We start from the raw sequence: 20,014 nt of genomic DNA, 5'->3' as shown, positions 1-20,014 counted from the left end.
CTCTCTCTCAAATAAATAAATAAAATCTTTAAAAAAAAAAAAAATACAATTCCACCCCACCCTCTCCACCCGCTTCTCTGCTCTACTGTCCCCACCAGGGCATTTTTTACCTTCTGCATACAGCTTGCTCTATGCTCATCTCCTCACTGGCAAGTACACTGCTTAAAGCAGAGATCCCTGTCTTTTGTCCATTAATGAATCCTTCACGCCCAGAAGAGAGACTCAACAATGCTTCCGGCACTCAATCAGCTGCCTGCAGAGTGGTCTAAACACGATGATCTCTTCCAGCTCCTGGATTTTGCCCATTCTCACCCATAATTCATGTCTGTGTTCTATTAGGTCTTTCTTTTCAGAGAAGTTCAGAAAGTCTTCCTTTTTATATCCGTCCCCCAATCCCAATTCTCTGGGCAATGTTCCCACATATACAGCAAAGCAAAGAAAGGCAGCACACCCTAAGAACTTTCGGCTGAGCAGAACTGAGACTAGCCCTTCATATTTTCCTACCTTCTTCACCCATCCCAAGCTAATTAAGTGCTATCCCTCATTCAGCTGTGTTAAGCTGGAAATTATTTTTCCCAAAAAAGCTAAATCAGAGATGCTCCTACGAATGCTTGTCCTTCAAGAGATCCCAAACCTATGGATCACAAAATTAAGTCTGAGTTCAGAAGAATAAAGCAAGATCAGTGAGAAAGGCCTCACGTGCTGGCCTGGGAACAGAGAAAGGTGCAGCCAGCCCATCGGGGCTCTTACCTGTGCTGGGCCTCTCGGGAGGGGATAAACTCCACGCAGGCTTATCACTTAGGGCCGCTTCAGGCTCTCCTGGCTGACCTGGAACCATAAAGGTGAGGGGCTGCTTTGGCTAGAGAGGCCCTTGGAATTCCCTATGCTTGCCCCTAAAGGATTCTCCAGCAGTCCCTATTCTCCCTCAAGAGTTTCCTGAGATTTAGGAAAGAGAGGCATATAACAAGTACGAAAGGAGAGAGATACAAAGAGAGAGAGAGAGCTCTCTCATGTACAAGCCTGAAGCCCCAGGTATGGCATCCTCAAGCACAGGAGAATAAAATATTTCATCTTAAAAAAGAGAGCAGCAAGCAAGAGAAGGAGGCAGTCTGAGACACACAGCATGAAGACCGCGTGCTGCCACTGGTCCTGAGGCTGACCTGACATCTCGGTCAAGTTCATGGATGGAGCACGCTAACCAGTCGTGGAGAACAGTCCTCCCCAGCATCAAGCTCCTATAGATCGGTAACCCCATCTCCCTACAGACGACAGCCTCGCTGATCATCTTGGGTCACTGGGGGCCTAGGATGGGTATGTAGGTAGGGGACTCACTCTAAGTGACTAAGCCATTCGCATGCACGGCATCATGACACTTGCTTTCCATTGGTCAGCCCGAAAACAAGGCACCCTACAGACCTCCGAGACCCGGCTCTCTTTTCTAGTTACGTATTATCTGCAATTCAAACCAACAGTAGCCTTCAAACAGGAAAATGGTATTTTAGGTGACAAGAAAACCAAAGTGCTTTAAATGTTATGTAACTTGAACCAGCCCCTTAAGCTCTGGAGTGAATTAAAACAGTACCTGATACAAAACTTGTGAGAAAACTGCCTTTTGAAAAGAAAATACACACAGAGGTTTTCCAAGGCCCCCAGCGCTTGCCCGGGGAGACCGCGCTGACTGGGAGCCTGGCCTTACTTCCACTGCGGAGCAGGCGCTTCTCCTCCTCCTTCAGCTTGTTCTGCATCAGGCGCAGAGTGTTCTCGGCTTCCTATGGAACAGCAAACACAAGACTCAGAAGACAGGACCCTTTTGGGGGCTGTTTCATTATTCTTTAACATCTGGGTACATAAAGCTAAGTCCGGGCTACAGATCCCGCAGAGATCTAAACTACGCAAACAGACCACCACCACCTGAGCACGAGCTCAGGCCGGGCCGCTTGCCCCACTCCCCGCCAGCAGCAGCCCAGAGAACGGGAGGCAGCCAGAGGGGGCGACTGGCCCACCCAGCCCTGCGGAGAGTGCGGTGACATGGCAAGAGGCCATCACGTGTGACCACGGGTGCCTTCGTGGGATGTGGACACGGGAATAGACGCATTAACTATGGGACAGTACAGGCCTCCTGCTCCTAAAGACTAAGTTCTGCACAACTCCAGCCCCAAAAGAGGCGAAATGGTGAGAATGATTAGGCTGAAAAGAGAAAGAAAGAAATACTAGTATAACTCCTAGGGGGACAAAAACTAATGCTTCAGCTGGGCTGCCTAATGTGGCCCTGATCATCGTCAAAAGAGAGAACAGGAGAGGAGACTGGCTTTTAAAACTCTGTTGTTCTAAACATTAAAAAGAGCACTGTTTCGTGCACGAGCTAGCGCGAGGGGCCAGCGCTGTAAGCACAGAGCGGAGGTGCGAGCACAGAAGAGCCGAGCAGCTGCCAAAGGATGGAGGGACACGCGTCCCTCCCGGCACTCTCTCTGCCCGCTCAGCAGCCCCACATGACAGCACGGAAGGATACTTTACTACTTTACTGTCACTGGCCCAGACACCCAACTTTTAAAATGTCCTGAACTCCAGGCTCTTGCCACTGCCCTCCAAATGTGCCTGTCCCAGGCCCCATGGCTCCACAGCCTGCCCTTACCCTAGAGCAACGGTGGCAGCGGGCTCCTTGTCGAGGGAGAGGTGCCCGCAGGAGGGCGGCACCTACCTCCAGCCAGGCCTCCTGTGCCCCAGGGCAGCTTCGCCTGTTCCAAACACCCAGGTTTGTAGGAAGGCGAGCGTAACCTTTATACCGAAAGCTGTCAAGGACAGCGTGAGAAAGGGAGACTGTAGACCGAATTCATCATGAACAGAGATTCCAAGTGACCACTCCTGGGGTAAGTAGAAATATCCCCAAGGCATAAGGACAATTAAAAAACCTTTAGTAACTTGGTCCAACTTCCTTTGCTCTGAATTCCGTATTTATCAGCTCATGGGACCTGAAATGTTCTTTCCTAAATGGCCTTGAACACTGGGATGAGAGAAGCCTGTAAAACCTCTGGTTCTGGGTCGTACACATTTCCCACAATAATCAATAAACTGCACTTCCTCTTTATTTTCATCCTCATCTCTGATACACAGGTTTGGATGATTCAATTTGGATGATTCAACCAGGGAAAATCTTTCAGTGAGCTGACCAAGCAAGTTTTTAGATCTTCACCCAAGACCAGTTACCTAGTCTGTGGGACTCAGTGCAAATTAAAATGCATTAAAAATTATGAAGACTTTCGGGGCACCTGGGTGGCTCAGTTGGTTAAGCATCTGTGTTCGGCTCAGGTCATAGTCCCAACAGGGTCCCAGGATCAAGTCCCGCATCAGGCTCCCAGCTCCATGGGGAGTCTGCTTCTCCCTATGACCTTCTCCCCGTCGTGTTCTCTCTCACTCTCTCTCTCTCAAATAAATAAATAAAATCTTAAAAAACAAACTACGAGGAATTTCAAGCCAGTGACAGCACAGCACTGAAGCAAGCACAGGCTCTTCTAAGCTTAGTCTGGCAACGACTCAGGTCACACATCGGTCCTGTGTGTGGTCTAACTGACCAAACCCATCAGAGAGCCGACAACCTTCGAGTCCAGGCTACACTAAAAGCAACACAAAAGAATTACATGAGCAATCCTCAGACTTGATCGCGGCGAAAAAACACTCACAGATTTATTTTTTCCACAATGCCATTTGCAGCGGACCTATGGGCCAAGCACTTGCCTCAAACCTCTCTTGCTCCATCCTGTGATGGTCTTCAAGCTGCTGTTCCAGATAAGCCAGATTTCGAAATTTCTCTAGATAAATGTCGTACTGCTTTTGCAACTCCTCCTCGATCTTCTCATATTCATCCATAAACGCTGGCCTGGAACAAGCGAATGAAATACAAAATGAAAGATTAATGAACATACAGAACTTTGAAACTATACTGTGAGTCCTGGGTCCCATCATAATTTGCTGTGGAAAGACTATAGTTGGAGATGGTTCTTCAACTTGTAGCTGCTTAAAGTTAATTTTCCAGGGCGCCTGCGTTGCTCAGATGGTTAAGCGCCTGCCCTTCGGCCCAGGACATGATCTCAGGGTCCTGGGATCAAGCCCTGCATGAGGCTCCCTACTCAGGGGGAAGCTTGCTTCCTCCTCTCTCTCTCTCTGCCTGCCTCTGCCTACTTGTAATCTCTCTAAACATTAAAAAGAGAGCACTGTTTCTTGCATGAGCTAGCGTGAGGGGCCAGCTCTAATAAATAAATAAATAAATAATAAAATCTAATAAATAAATAAAATATCTCTAATAAATAAATAAATAAAATCTTAATAAATAAAGTTAATTTTCCTTTTCTCCTCCCTCCTCTCAAAATGAACATACCTATTGTTTCTTTTTTTTTTTTAATTTTTTATAAACATATATTTTTATCCCCAGGGGTACAGGTCTGTGAATCACCAAGTTTACACACTTCACAGCACTCACCAAAGCACATACCCTCCCCAACGTCCATAACCCCACCCCCCTTCTCCCAATCCCCCCTCCCCCCAGCAACCCTCAGTTTGTTTTGTGAGATTAAGAGTCACTTATGGTTTGTCTCCCTCCCAATCCCATCTTGTTTCATTGATTCTTCTCCTACCCACTTAAGCCCCATGTTGCATCACCACTTCCTCATATCAGGGAGATCATACAATAGTTGTCTTTCTCCGCTTGACTTATTTCGCTAAGTATGATACGCTCTAGTTCCATCCACGTTGTTTCTTTTTTTTTAAATCAAAAGCTCGGGGCGCCTGGGTGGCTCAGTGGGTTGAGCCTCTGCCTTCGGCTCAGGTCATGGTCTCAGGGTCCTGGGATCGAGCCCCGCATTGGGCTCTCTGCTCAGCAGGGAGCCTGCTTCCCCGCCTACTTGTGATCTCCCTCTCTCTCTGTCAAATAAATAAAATCTTTAAAAATAAATAAATAAATAAGTAAATCAAAAGCTCTTAGGGGCACCTGGGTGGCTCAGTGTCTGCCTTTGGATCGGGTCATGATCCCAGGGTCCTGGGATCAAGTCCCACATCAGGCTCCCTCTGACCCTCTGCCCTCTCATGCTCTCTCTCTCTCAAATAAATAAATAAAATCTTAAAAAAAAATTAGTCATAATCCTCTCACCATATATAAGCACTTAATAATTGATAAGCATTCTTCCAGACTTTCCTATGCATAGATACATACATGGCACATATTTTTAAGCATCATTAAGTTTATTATCTTCAATAAAGCTTTGCAGTCTTTTCTCTTACTCAACATGCCTTGGATTTTAATAGACTTAAAAAGTTATCTTGTATCACATACACCTCACAAAATCAAGAAGTTAAATACGCACATTATCTTACTTGAGCATAATACTCCTCAAGTATACTCCTCGATATATTTTGGGTGCTCCAAAATATATTCAGCCCCCAAAAAAGGGAAACGCAGGTTGCAACAAATTGAAGCTAAATTTTTAAAAAAGACTTTGTAATTTTTTTTTCTTGAGAGAGAGAGATTGCACACAGGGAGGGGCAGAAGGAGAGGGAGGGAGAGGACCCTCAAGCAGACTCACGCTGGGTGGGGGCCAGACATGGGGCTGCATCAAGACCTGAGCCGAAACCAAGAGTCCAACGCTTAACTGACTGCACCACCAGGTGCCCCCAAAGCTAAGGTTTAACAATATAAAATCAAAAACCAAAACCATAACACAAAAACCTGTTTCAACTGGTTTGCTGAATCTATTCTTTTCTCTTATAGGGAAAACTTTTTTTTTAAAGATTTTATTCATTTATTTGACAGATAGAAATTACATGTAGGCAGAGAGGCAGGCAGAGAGAGAGGAGGAAGCAGGCTCCCTGATGAGCAGAGAGCACAATGTGGGGCTCAATCCCAGGACCCTGGGATCATGACCCGAGCCAAAGGCAGAGGCTTTAACCCACTGAGCCACCAGGTGCCCTGGGAAAACTCTCTTAACTATATAAACAGGGAAGCCTGGGTGGCTCAGTTGGTTAAGTGTCTGCTTTCAGTTCGGGTCATGATTCCAGAGGCCTGGGATTGAGTCCTCCATCTAGCTCCCTGCTCAGCTGGGAGCCCGCTTCCCTCTATCCCTCTGTGCAACCCCCGGCCACGGTTTCTGTGCTCTAATAAATAAATAAAATCTTTAAAAAAATAAATAAGGGACGCCTGGGTGTCTCAGTCGGTTAAGCAGCTGCCTTTGGCTCAGTTCATGATGCCAGGGTCCTATATCAAGTCCCGCATCAGGTTCCTTGCTCAGCAGAGAGCCTGCTTCTCCCTTTCCCTCTGCCTACTGCTCTGCCTACTTGTGCTTTCTATCTCTCTGTTAAATAAATAAATAAAAATCTCTTAAATAAATAAACTAAAAAATAATAAATAATCTTTGGGACTAGAGCAAAATACAGAAACTTTTCTATTGAAAGGCCATAAGGCTTAACAAAAATGAATTTATGCCTGAGAGGCAGAATTTTTTAATGAGACACACGTATCAGGTGGCCCAGACTACAAAGGTGGAAGGGGCATGGGCTTGCCTCTGGTTTCCGCTCCCTGGGTTACTCATGTCCACAGGGGCTATCTTCCCACAGATGTCAGAACTAGTGTCAGGGTGTGGGCCAGTCACCAGTATCTCCAAAAAGCATGACATTCAGACAGATGCAGCAGCTACACAGATGGGAGGGAAGAGAGAAAAATAAAGGCAGAATGAAAAGGCAGAGCAGTGATGCAGGAGAAAGACTGACAAGAGACGGAGCAAGAGAAGGAGGGCGCGAAATGAGCAGGAGAAAGGCTTTAAGAAAATGCGAGGAACCCACTGGAAAGTCTCCGAAGACCTGGACGGTACCATTCACAGTCCCTGGAAAAAGGTCCTTTCAGAGAGGGAACGTCAAAAGAAAGATGAACTGGTGAAGAATTACAAAGGTCTAAAATCTGCTCAAACTAAGAAATGGTAGTGTGGGCGCCTGGGTGGCTCAGTGGGTTAAGCCGCTGCCTTTGGCTCAGGTCATGATCTCAGGGTCCTGGGATCGAGTCCCGCATCGGGCTCTCTGCTCAGCAGGGAGCCTGCTTCCCTCTCTCTCTCTGCCTGCCTCTCTGTCTACTTGTGATTTCTCTCTGTCAAAATGAATAAATAAAATCTTTAAAAAAAAAAAAAAGAAATGGTAATGTGCTGTGCTTCTGCTTAAACCTCGTTCATGGCAAGGCACAGATCTTAGGAGACGAGCCCTGGGTAACTTTCACCCTCTGGGTTCACTTACTCTGCCCTGCATTCCAAGAAGCCATAGAACCCTGAAGGGAGGTTCGAGAATGGAGCCGTTTCCCAGGCACACTGAGAACAGTAAAGACGAGTCTGGCAGGGCGCGTTGTTAGGACGCGTGTGGCCCCCACACTCTCAGTCCAGATGGCCCCACGCCCGAGGGGCTACCACCACTGACCACTTGTCCTCACGCTGCTAGAACATGCAAGACAACTTTCCACCCACTCTTCAGGGGTTTGGATCTACCTGACACTCTGCAGAGTCTGAAGCCGCTTCCGATTTCGTTCCAGTTCTAACTTCCTCTTCTCGATCTTGGCTTCGAGGTTAGCTTCGTCAGAGGCCACGTTGTTGAGCAGATCTTTAGTCTTCTGCACCTGCGCCTGCGTCGAATAGGAAATGAATGAGAGGGAGGCCCAGGAAGCAACTCCCACGTGGCTCCCGGAAGAGAGGAATTCCATAGCTCCTCAGGCACAGCGACATCATGCTGCATAAAAGCAAAAGTAAACACACAGAGCACACTCCCCCAAGCCACCACTCGGTTAGCCGTTTCCAGACAGGAGGTCACACAGGCCCAGAAAAAATGATCATCCTTTCCCCTGAAAAGAGGGTATTTGTAGCCGTGCAAACAAGGGAGGATGGAAGGAACAGTGTCCCGAGCAGAGGGAGCGGGCCCAGATGTCGTGCGCGGTCACTGGCTCACACAGCTGCCGTACCATTCTGGCTTGTCAGTCTGCCTTCATTCTCACTGTTCTGCTCACTCCCCTAGTTACAAACATCTGCATCACAGAATATATGCACCAGGGGACAAAAAGAAACATCAGGTGGTCCCAGCCCTTGTCCACTGCCTGCTGGAACTGAGAGAGAAGGTTTCCCCTCCCTCCGGCTGGCGAGTACACCTCAACTACAGACTAAAACAGGGAAACCACTCTGTGAAGTCAGCGAGAAAGCGGCTCCCTCAGTGGACCGAGCCTTTGGGAGGGAGCCTGGGCAGCTGGGGCAGAGAAACAAAGTGAAGGGGAAGAGAGATCACGGACAAAACCCGCAGGCCTTTCTGCTGTATCACAAGACCAAGTTCATCTGACAAGCGGAGGTCAGAATGAATGCACAGTCTTCACACCCGTGTCGCCTGGGAAGCTGGCTGGGCAGGCCTACGGCTCAGCTGCAATCTGCTGCATTAGGAACCACATCTGGAACCAGCCAGCTGAGTGTGCTGCTGCTTTCTGGGTTCTTTTTTTTTTTTTAAAGATTTTATTTATTTATCTGACAGAGAGAGATCACAAGCAGACGGAGAGGCAGGCAGAGAGGGAGATAGAGGGAAGCAGGCTCCCTGCTGAGCAGAGAGCCCGATGTGGGACTCGATCCCAAGACCCCGAGATCATGACCTGAGCCGAAGGCAGCGGCTTAACCCACTAAGCCACCCAGGCGCCCTGCTTTCTGGGTTCTAATGTGCCAACTCGGCCTTAAGTTCCTGATGCCCGACAGGGGGTTCTCCCCCCAGTACTTCGGCACAATGTGTCATGGCCCGCAAACACTGAGTGACTGTCTACCTGCAGGTCTCTGAGACACTCTAGGGTCCATAAAGAACTCCTTGAAGGAGCCCAGACACTCTTTGTGACTGTCAAAGACAGTGTGTATCTGGGAGCAACCACTTTTACTCTTTATTTATGGCTGAACTTTTTTCAACTAAGTACACTAATCAATTCATGAAAATAATCATTATCACTCTCCATTGGAAAACCCCACAAGAGGTATGAGTTCACTCTCACAGGAAGACAGTGTGCGAGTTAACAGCGCACACTGATGGTGACTCTTCTCTGAATCAGTCAGACAACACCTAGTGAATGTATCTGACTTCAAAAACAAAAGCAGTTTTTTAAAGGTCTGTGCTCCTCAAACATGAAATACCAGTGGGGCACCGGGGTGGCTCAGTTGGTTAAGTGTCTGACCCCAGTTCTGGCTCAGGTCATGATCTCGGGGTCATGGGAACTAGCCCTGCGCGGGGCTCTGCGCTCAGCTGGGAGGCTGCTTGACATTCTCTCTCCCTCTGACTCTTGCCAGCACATGCACGCACCCAGACACTCTAATAATCTTTCAAAAAAAAATGTGAAAAAAGGGACGCCTGGGTGGCTCGGTTGGTTAAGCAGCTGCCTTTGGCTCAGGTCATGATCCCAGCATCCTGGGATCGAGTCCCGCATCAGGCTCCTTGCTCAGCAGGGAGCCTGCTTCTCCCTCAGCCTCTGCCTGCCATTCTGTCTGCCTGTGCTCGCTCTCTCTCCCTCTCTCTCTGATAAATAAATTAAAAAAAAAAAAAAACTTAAAAAAAAAAAGTGAAAAAAAAAAAGTATCCGTGTGATAGACACAATTTCCCCTAGCTTTCTGAAACAAATGGCCTACAGATCATAACCCCAGTATTCATGCTATTGCTTTGGTTTTGTTTTCAGAATTATCATGTATCATGGACCTTTTGCAAGCACAGACACGTTAAAAGGTGCTCGCCATCCACAGTGCATGCCTGGGGCTAACCCCCTGTGCCACCCATTCTTCAAGAAGAAAGAAAGAAAATGGCACCTGGGGGGGGGGGCTCAGTCAGTTAAGCATCTGCCTTCTGCTCAGATCATGATATCAAGGTCCTGGGATGAAGTCCTTTGTCTGGCTTCCTGCTCATCAGGGAGTCTGCTTCTCCCTCTGCCCTTCCCCCTGCTCATGCTTGCATGTGTAGCACATGCTTCCCCTCTCTCTTGCAAAATAAAAAAATCTTTGGGCGCCTGGGTGGCTCAGTGGGTTAAGCCGCTGCCTTCAGCTCAGGTCATGATCTCAGGGTCCTGGGATCGAGGCCCGCATCGGGCTCTCTGCTCAGCGGGGAGCCTGCTTCCTCCTCTCTCTCTGCCTGCCTCTTTGCCTGCTTGTGATCTCACTCTGTCAAAGAAATAAATAAAATCTAAAAAAAAAAAAAAAATCTTTAAAAAAAGGGATAGGCGCTTGGGTGGCTCAGTGGGTTAAATCTCTGCCTTCAGCTCAGTTCATGACCTCAGGGTCCTAGGATCGAGCCCTGCATGGGGCTCTCTGCTCAGCAGGGAGCCTGCTTCCTCCTCTCTCTCTGCCTGCCCTTCTGCCTACTCGTGATCTGTCAAATAAATAATAAATAAAATCTTTTAAAAAAATAAAATAAGAGAGAGAAAGAGAGAGAAAGAAATCTCTGTGCCCACGTTTCAGCACCCAAATAAATAAATAAATGGAAAACCTGAAAATCACTTAAATGCCCAGCAGCAAGGAAGTGGTTAAAGTATGAAGAGTCCCTTAAATAGAGCATTACTTAGGAAAATTGAAGAATTTAATCAAATTATTAAATTATTAAAACTGACAAATTTGGGGGGATAAGTTGTTCATATTTATAACAAGGGGGAAAAAAGAAGTAAGTAGCCTAGAATGTATCCTTGAACGTCCTCTGCATTTCCCATTTCCCCGCGATCATACCCCTTCTCTGTCACTAGGCCAAGGGTTGGTGTTTCTTGAGGAGGCAGGGAATAAATCAGTATTTTCAAGTTCCAGGCACAAAAACATTAAATAAAAGCAAATAATCTTACCAAAATATCTTTTATTGCAATTCTCATCACTTTTTCAGTCTCGTTTATTTCCAGAGGCCTGGCAATAGCTTCTGTTCTCAATTCCTATGGGAAACAATGAAATGGAATTACACACACTTTCAGAAAAGCAATTCTCAAAATCAATCCCCAGATCTGGATATGGCTTATGGACTAGTTCTCAAAGTTCCATCACAGGGTGCATCTCTGATACAGAAACACTTCTTCTAGCACCTCTTCCAAATGTCTCTTCTTTTTTTTCTTTAAGAACTCTCCACACCCCACCATGGGGCCTGAACTCACAACCCTGAGATCAAGAGTCATAAGCTCCACCAACTGAGCCAGCCAAGTGGCTCCATGTCTTTCTGATCCTACCACCAACCTGGTCTCCCTCCAGTGCCCTTGGCCTTCTCCAGCTAAAGGCCCCACACACCCTCAACACCAGGGGGGCAAAACTGGGCTTGGGCTTACCCTCATCATCTTTTATCCCAAATTTGCTTCTTTACTTCTATTTGTTCAGGTGAACCCCAAACCAAGTGCAGCTCAACCAGCTGTCCGAACCCCCTGCCAGCCCCTATCATCATTCCTATGATTCATTTCCTCTAAGTTGCCTGTCACTTCCAACTACAACGGATGAGAGGAGTCACCTTGTCCCCACCCCTAGCATTAACCACTAACCAATCAAAGGAGGCATTTGTGCCTATCATACCAGTGCCAGGAACTTCTGAGACATGGGACTTCAATGCCAACGCAGTTACGAGGTTCCTGCAGCACTTTCCCCAGCTCAGTCTTGGGCTTCCTTTATTCCACAGTACCCCTCAGGGCCCACACTGGTGGAAAGCTATGGAGAGCACAGATCGCGGTGCCTTGCCTGTCTGTCGTTGGTGCCAGTCCTCAAAGAATGTTAGTTGAGTGTATGAAAAACCAACACTGGATGGGGGATCTTCCTCAGATCACAGCTGTATAAAATTTGAGAAGTACCATATTCATGGCTCCTATGGCAACACTTTGGCCACTGGTTATTTCAATTCATTATGGGATGGTGCTAAGAGTCCCCAGTGGAAACCTGGTTAAGTCTCACCATGAAGCCACAGCTCTGTGGCAGTTACCAAGTGACTAGCACTTCACAGGTCTGTCTCTAGGTCTGTCAGAAATGTGCAGAGACACATGCACACAACCGCACTATAAAGAGAAAACACAGAAGGCCTGGGGAGCTGCCTTGTTAAAGTTATCTAAATTAGCTATGAGATAGGACCGACAGCTTTGTTCTGTCAACTGGGCAGCTGGTCAGCCACTAGGTTAACACATCAGCAACGCTGAGCTGGCATCCCAGTCCCCTGCTCCCCGTCTGCTCCTGGGGCAGGAATGAAAAGCCAGAAGAAAATACCATTACACTAGAGCAGTGATGCCAGAAGGCGGGCCAGGCCAAGAGGACAATCATGGCTGACAAACCTGACTGGAGTAAAAAGAATTAAACGCATTTAATTTAAAAACATTAGAGAGCGCCCGGGCGGCTCAGTCAGTTAGGTGTCTGCCTTCTGCTTGGGTCAGGATCTCAGGGTGGTGGAATCAAGTCCCAGATACTGCTCCTGGCTCAGCAGGGAGCCTGCTTCTCCCTCTGCCTTCTGCTCCCCCTACTTGTGCTATCTCTCTCTCTCTCTTGCTCTCCAACAAATAAATAAATAAAATCTAAAATCAAATAAATGAAATAAATAAAAACACTAGAGGTGAGGGGCGCCTGGGTGGCTGAGTAGGTTAAAGCCTCTGCCTTCAGTGCAGGTCATGATCCCAGGGTCCTGGAATTGAGTTCCACATCAGGCTCCTTGCTTGACGGGGAGCCCACTTCTCTCTCTGCCTCTGTCGGCTGCTCTGCCTGCTTGTGCTCCCTCTGATAAATAAATAAAATCCTTAAAACAAAACAAAACAAAAAAACACTAGAGGTGAGCAAGTATGCTTCAAACGCCATAAATCCTTACAGGAAAGAATTAAACAAGACTCCACTTCTTAAACCAGTGGGTCCCAAACTCTGCTGCATGTTGGAATCCCATGGAGATCCTTAAATGCTGGATGCCTGGAGGGTGCCTCGGGGGCACAGCTGGTTAAACAACCAACTCTTGGTTTGGGCTCAGGTCAAGTTCTCTGCAAAATATAGCCTCACACTGGGTTCTATACTCAGAACAAAGTCTACTTGAGATTCTCTCTGCCTTTGCCTCTGCCCCTCCCGCCCACACATCTCTCTCTCTCTCAAATAAATAAATAAATAAATAAATCTTAGTGGGGAAAAAAAGGCTGGATGCCTGGCTCTCACCCCCATACATTCTGATTCACTGCTTTGGGGGACAACCCAGACATCAGGTGATTTAAAGGGAGCCCTACAGGGGTTTTAGAAGCCATACTCTCATTAAACAGCTCGGTAAACTCAGTAGATGAAGCACTCTTTTCGACTCACATTGGCTAGAAGAACAGCAGATACATTTTTTTAAAAAAATTTTTTTTTAAAATATTTTATTTATTTATTTGAGAGCGAGACAGTGAGAGAGAGCATGAGTGAGGAGGAGGGCAGAGAGAGAAGCAGACTCCCCGTGGAGCTGGGAGCCCGATGTGGGACTCGATCCCAGGACTCCGAGACCATGACCTGAGCTGAAGGCAGTTGTCCAACCAACTGAGCCACCCAGGCGTCCCGATACATTTTTATAGTGACACCAACGTCAGCTGATGAGTAGTAGCTGCCTAGGTCACGGGCTGCCCAGCTCTGCGCACGTGAGAGTCACCCAAGACTTACAACTCCCAATGCCCAGGTCCGCTCCAAACCCGTGACACTGGCACGGGAGCCGGGTACCAGTAGTTTTTACAGGACCCCACAGCATCCCACGCAGAAGCAAAGTGTGGGAACCATGGGTGCAGAAGAGCACTTTGTAGACAGGAACACGGAGCTCCCCAGGAAAAACACCAGACTTTGCTAGGTCTGCCACGGGCATGGAGGAAAGTTCCAGCAACATGCTACGTAACATGCTACATAACTGCCGCTCCTGAACAAGGAGGGAAAGCTATTAACAACAGATCGGGGGGGGTGGGGCGGGGTGGCTCAGTTGGTTAAGCAACTGCCTTCAGCTCAGGTCACGATCCCAGGGTCCTGGGATCGAGCCCCACATTGGACTCCCTGCTCAGTGGGGAGCCTGCTTCTCCTTCTCCCTCCACTGCTCTGCCTGCTTGTGCTCTCTCACTCTCTCTGTCAAACAAATAAATAAAAATCTTAAAAAAAAAATTAAAAAACAGACCAGCGGGCACCAGAAGTAGGAACAGCAGCTAATGCTATCACCTCCCTGCAGATCATCTCATTTCAGCGGGTACAGTGTGATGAAATGGGAAGGCCAGGGAAAAGCAGAATCAGAAAAAAAAAAACCCTTGAAAGAGGCTGAGAAAGTATTTAAGTGTCTGAACATGGCTCACCCTCAATTCTACCTCCTTGCCCAGCAGGTCATACAGGGACGCTCCTCTGGAGGTGATTTCAGAAGCAAGCTGCCTGGCCGCCTTCAAATCTGCAATCTGGAGGGAAAATATCAAACAGAAACCTCGGTGAAGCCTTGGGGCTCCTCGGTGGCTCAGTCAGTTCAGTGTCTGCCTTTGGCTCAGGTCACACAGTCAGGGTCCTGGACCAAGTCCCTCATGGGGCTCAGAGGGGGAGTGTGCTCCTCCCTCTCCCTCTGCCCTCCACACTGCTCCTGAGCTCTCTGTCTCAAATGAATAAAAAATTTAAAAATGAAAATAAAAAAAAGAAATAACCAGTTTGTTAGAATCAATTCCCGCCTCCCATCAGGACACTGGACTACTGAGCACGTTTTCCACGAAACCCATATTTCCATCCTGTGGACAAGCGCTCCCAGGACATCTGGGTCTCTCTGAAAGTCCAAATCTCAAGTCGAATGTGATCTTTAACCAGGAACCATGGGAGTGTGAAAGTGACATGCTTCCTATTTGGATGAAGTCACAACAGGGGACATTAGCAGGGCGACCAGAGGGGAAGCAGAGAGACACATTTCCTACTGCAGAGGCTCCTGGGAATTAACCTGCACACAGCCCCACGATGTGACCCGCCTCCCTCAGGGGTGGCAGCTACTGCTGTGAAGATGACAGCCTCTAGCCCCGAGCATAAGCTTCTTTCTTGGGAGTCACAGGTCACCCTACTTCTTTGCATATGGTAACTTTTCCAGAGAACCCAAACATTTCCTTGTTCTGCTCACTCTTCCTCCCTCCAACTCCCACACCGGCCGCAGCAAGTCTCCCTCTGCATTCACAGCTGCTGTCTTCCCCTCCCTTAGTCCTGCAGGGTTCCGCTCCCTCCAGCTCCAGCTCCCCCGACCCAGACCACCTCATAGCAGCAAACATCCCACTTCCTTAGCAGGAGTCTCATCATCTCCCCTGCATCCCGGTCCCCGAGGCCATCAGAGTTCAGTCCCCTGAACTCTTCTCTACTCACACCCCCTCCTAAGCTCGTGGCTGTAACGCTTTCTACAACCGAACACCTCATACTGAACAGCTCAGCTGTTCCAACCAAACTCCCGCCTTTCCTACCAGGCCTGCTCCTCCCACACTCCCCTCCCTTTCAGTAAAGGCAACTTTACCCCTGCAGGTGCTCAGACCAAGAACTCCAGAGCTATGAAGGCTAAAACTGTGTGGACTTGCCACACATGGCCTTTTCCATGTTTCATTATTTAAATTTAAATAAATTTGGAACCCTGTTATTCGGTGACGCTAGCTACATGTGGCCAGTAGCTGCAACAGTACGACATAGATAGAGAACACATCCATCATCACAGAAAGATCTAGCAGACAGGGTAGCTGTAGAATCTTCCTTGCATGGTCTGTTTTCTCTCAACCAACATTCAAGCCCACAAGATCCACGCTCAGATTAGATTCTAACCCCTGGCCACTTCTTTCCACTGAGGAGTCCGGCTCCTGGTTACACACCTCGGTGTGATTTCTTGGACCTGATCACAGGTGATCACAAAGGCTTTCTTTCCCCGGAAGGCCTGACAGGGGCACCTGCGCCGGGGCTCACCCCAGCTGAGGCACAGCAGGGCACTGCAGGCTCTGAAGGAAGCAGCAGTCAAGGATGCAGGGCCTTTGACCCCCATGATCCATAAAGTATGTGCATTCCTAGCTGTGGGGCCTTCACTCCCAGGTCTCTTCATGGCGGGCTGAGGTGGCCTTCTTGTGGGGGAACTAGGGAGAAAACCTGGGGACACTCTTCCACTCCTAGTCCTCCCCCAACTCAGGGTCATAAAAGTGCAATGGCCATGGTCACCAAACTGTGGAAAAAACCAAGATGCCCTTCAACGGACAGATGGATAAGGAAGATGTGGTCCATATACACAATGGGGTATTATGGCTCCATCAGAAAGGATGAATACCCAACTTTTGTAGCAACATGGACGGGACTGGAAAAGATTATGCTGAGTGAAATAAGTCAAGCAGAGAGTCAATTATCATATGGTTTCACTTACTTGTGCAGCATAAGAAATAACACGGAGGACATGGGGAGATGGAGAGGAGAAGGGAATTGGGGGAAATTGGAGGGGGAGATGAACCATGAGAGACTATGGACTCCGAAAAACAATCTGAGGGTTTTGAAGGGGCGGGGGAGTGGGAGGTCGGGGGAGCCTGGCGGTGGGTATTGTGGAGGGCACGTATTGCATGGAGCACTGGGTGTGGTGCATAAACATTGAATTCTGAAAAGAATTTTACACTGAAAAGAAATTTAAAAAAATTAAAAAATTTAAAAAAAAAAAGTGCCAGAGCCTTTTGTTCAGGGCTCCCTCAGGAGACAACCCCTTCAAGGGTGTGCCATCTCCTGGGAGACAAAGGAACAGTGTGGTGGGAGGGAGGGGTGACGCTTCCTCTGCTTTTAGCCCCTTGATCAAACCATCACAGTAAGTGACTGAATACTTAACTTTCATTTCGGCTTGCTGCTTTCATCAAATCCTCCGATGCCTGGCAGCTCAGCTGTCTCCCATCTTAGCCGAGCTCCTGATATCAGCAACCACTCTGTTCAAAGTCACGGACATGTCTGCGTGTACCCTCATGCCCCCCTCAGTCTACTCTCAACCCAGGAGCCGGAGGGATCCTTTTAATACAAAGTTTCAAATCACGTACTTCTCTGCTCAAAACGCCATGATTTTCCACCTCAAAGTCAACCTCTTTACAGTGGCTGTGAAGACACCACAGGGTGGGGTCTGTCAAAGGATCCCTCCGAGGGGCGCCTCAGTGGCTCAGGGGGTTAAAGCCTCTGCCTTCAGCTCAGGTCATGATCTTGGGGTCGTGGGATCAAGCCCCGCATCGGACTCTCTGCTCGGCAGGGAGCCTGCTTCCCCACCCACCCACCCACCCGCCTCTCTGCCTATTTGTGATCTCTGTCAAATAAATAAATAAAATGTTTAAAAAAAAAAAAAAAAAGGACCCCTCCGAACTCTCATGCTCTCCTCTATCGACCCATTTCCTTAAATACACAAAGCACACTTTTGTCAGAGGATACCCTTCCCCCTCCGCTGCATGGCTTGCTCCTTTCCTGCTTCACATCTCTGCTGAGGATGTCACCCACCCCATCTCCCTGTTGCAGACAAGGCCTGGCCCTGCTTTACCATCCCCCACACACCGATCACCTCTGACCTGCCAATCCTTCTGCTTTGTGGTGTAGTCTGACTCCCCACTGAACCTAACAGAGGATTGCTGTCTTGCTGTTCACACGGTATCCTGAACATCTGAACCGTGCCTGGCATATAGTGGGTTTTCCATAGGTAGCGGATTAATTTGTTGTGACTGCTGTTTGCATCTAAATGGTGATGAGCACAGAACTGACAAACTGCTCTTAGTCAAGGGGTAAGGAAAGAAGCGATGACATGAGTGGCTGACATGTTCCGTTTCAGAGTTTAAGAAATACACACACTGTCCCACACTGGGACATTGTCCTTACCTTTGAGCCAAGATCAAACTTGAATTTGCTGATGTCCTCCTCCCCTATCTTAGAGCCCTCCATCCCTTTGGTCTTCATGGCATTATAAAGGACAGAGGTGATCTTCAAAAGCTCTTTCACTGCATACCCATCTGCCTGATAAAGCTTCTTGGTATTGAGTTTTATATGTGCCTTGGTGGCCTATTTTCAGACAAAAAAAAAAAAAAAAAAAAGTAAGGCCCTTTCCATGTAAATAAAATCTAACTTGAATCCCATGCAGGTAACTTGAAAATCTCTCTTTAACAAAAACCTGACTGTATTGAATCAAACTTCCAAGTGACTCGAGCATTGCAAGTGGGTGTATGAACTGATATAATCTTGATAGAGAGCTATAAAATTACAAATCCACCATCTTTCCAATTCTAAGAACTTATCCTGTGGTCACTGTCACAAAGTCCTACGTGTAGGCTATTCACTACGGCACAGTTTCATAGAGCAAAAGTTATAAACTATCTAAACACCTGGGGCAGCTGGGTGGCTCAGTTGTTAAATGTCTGCCTTTGCCTCAGGTCAGGATCTCAGGGTCCTGGGATCGAGCCCCGCATCGGACTCCCTGCTCAGTAGGAAGTCTGCTTCTCCCTCTCCCACACCCTGCTTGTGTTCCCAAAATCTTAAAAAAAATCTAAACACCTATCTATATATAAATTACATAAACCATGGTATACTCATGAAAGCGATACTACTCAGGCACAAGACAGAATGAGGAAACTGGATATGTATTCGGAAAATTCTCCAAAACACACAACTAAGTGAAGAAAGCAGGATTCTAAGCAGTGGTGTACCGTACACCACCATTTGTGTAAAAGGCAGGGGAAAGAGTGTATATTGTGTTTGCTTCTCTGTATGTAAATAAACTCGGAGGATGGAGCTGGGGATGAACTGGGTCAATGGCAGACAAGAGAAAAAGTCCTTTTACTCTATACTGTTTCATAATTAAGAAGAAATTCTGAGGAGCACCTGGGTCAGTAATCACTTAATGACACTCAGTCATTAAGTGTCACCTTTGGCTCAGGTCAAGATCTCAGGGTCCTGGGATCAAGCCCTATATCAGACTCCCTGCTCAGTCGGAAACCTGCTTCTCTCTCTTCCACTCCGCCTGCTTGTGTTCTCTCTCTCACGGTCTCTCTCTCTCTCTGTGTCAAATAAATAAAATCAAAAAAAAAGAAAAAGAAAAAATTTTGAACCTATACTAAACTAACTGAATAGAATTCTTAACAAATAATGAATTAAAGGGGCGCCTGGGTGGCTCAGTGGGTTAAGCCTCTGCCTTCAGCTCAGGTCATGATCCCAGGGTCCTGGGATCGAGTCCTGCATTGGGCTCTCTGCTTAGCAGGGAGCCTGCTTCCCCCTCTCTCTCTTGCTCTCTGCCTGCCTCTCTCCTTGTGATCTCTCTCTGTCAAATAAATAAGTAAATTCTTTAGAAACAAAATAATAATGAATTAAAAACAAAAAAACAAAAAAAATGCCTCCACAGGAACTTGGTGACCGGATGGGCTTAGAAACATGAAAGCAGGGACGCCTGGGTGGCTCAGTTGGTTAAGCAGCTGCCTTCGGCTCAGGTCATGATCCCAGCGTCCTGGGATCGAGTCCCACATCGGGCTCCTTGCTCGGCAGGAAGCCTGCTTCTCCCTCTGCCTCTGCCTGTGCTCGCTCTCTCTCCCTCTGACAAATAAATAAAGAAAATCTTTAAAAAAAAAAAAAAAGAAACATGAAAGCAGCCCCCATTGGGACTCCTGTAACATACTTAATAATTCCAACTCCAGAAAATAACTGTCAACTAACCAGAAACTGGGCGATTGCTTTAATGAAGAAAACTCGGTCCTGTTCAGTCTCAACATCAGAAGGGATATCGGTCTGAGGTTCATACCTTTCAGAGAGAGAGAGAAGAAAAGTTAATTAAGTACAAAGTCCACGAAAGAGAAAGTAGGCAGCTGAGAGGATCCATAACAGCAAGTTCTCTAAGTCCCCGGTTCAGGTAGTAAGAGTGAGAGAGACTTCAAAACCAGCATAAAAGGGGCGCCTGGGTGGCTCAGTGGGTTAAAGCCTCTGCCTTCAGCTCAGGTCACGATCCCATTTGAGCCCCACATCAGGCTCTCTGCTCCATGGGGAGCCTGCTTCCTCCTCTCTCTCTGCCTGCGTCTCTGCCTACTTGTGATCTC

At 47.6% G+C, this 20,014-nt stretch overlaps 1 protein-coding gene across 4 annotated transcripts in view; it reads right to left on the bottom strand.

Annotated features, from left to right (window-relative positions):
• Positions 1–20,014, bottom strand: part of CLUAP1 (clusterin associated protein 1) — a 34,655-nt gene that overhangs the window by 10,680 nt on the left and 3,961 nt on the right. For 2 of the 4 annotated variants that reach the window (XM_044233687.1, XM_044233688.1), the window contains exons 3-10: positions 19,638–19,722; positions 17,817–17,996; positions 14,297–14,392; positions 10,850–10,933; positions 7,512–7,645; positions 3,733–3,874; positions 1,697–1,769; positions 751–828 (exon numbers count right to left, since the gene is read on the bottom strand). In XM_044233687.1, the coding sequence (XP_044089622.1) occupies positions 751–828; positions 1,697–1,769; positions 3,733–3,874; positions 7,512–7,645; positions 10,850–10,933; positions 14,297–14,392; positions 17,817–17,996; positions 19,638–19,722 (872 nt within the window). The remainder of the gene's footprint in view (positions 1–750; positions 829–1,696; positions 1,770–3,732; positions 3,875–7,511; positions 7,646–10,849; positions 10,934–14,296; positions 14,393–17,816; positions 17,997–19,637; positions 19,723–20,014) is intronic. The other 2 variants (XM_044233689.1, XM_044233690.1) reach the window with 1 other exon arrangement.

The sequence above is a fragment of the Neovison vison genome, chromosome 14 (assembly GCF_020171115.1).
Source record: "Neovison vison isolate M4711 chromosome 14, ASM_NN_V1, whole genome shotgun sequence".
NCBI lineage: Eukaryota > Metazoa > Chordata > Mammalia > Carnivora > Mustelidae > Neogale > Neogale vison.
This window is presented reverse-complemented; position numbering and strand designations above follow the sequence as displayed.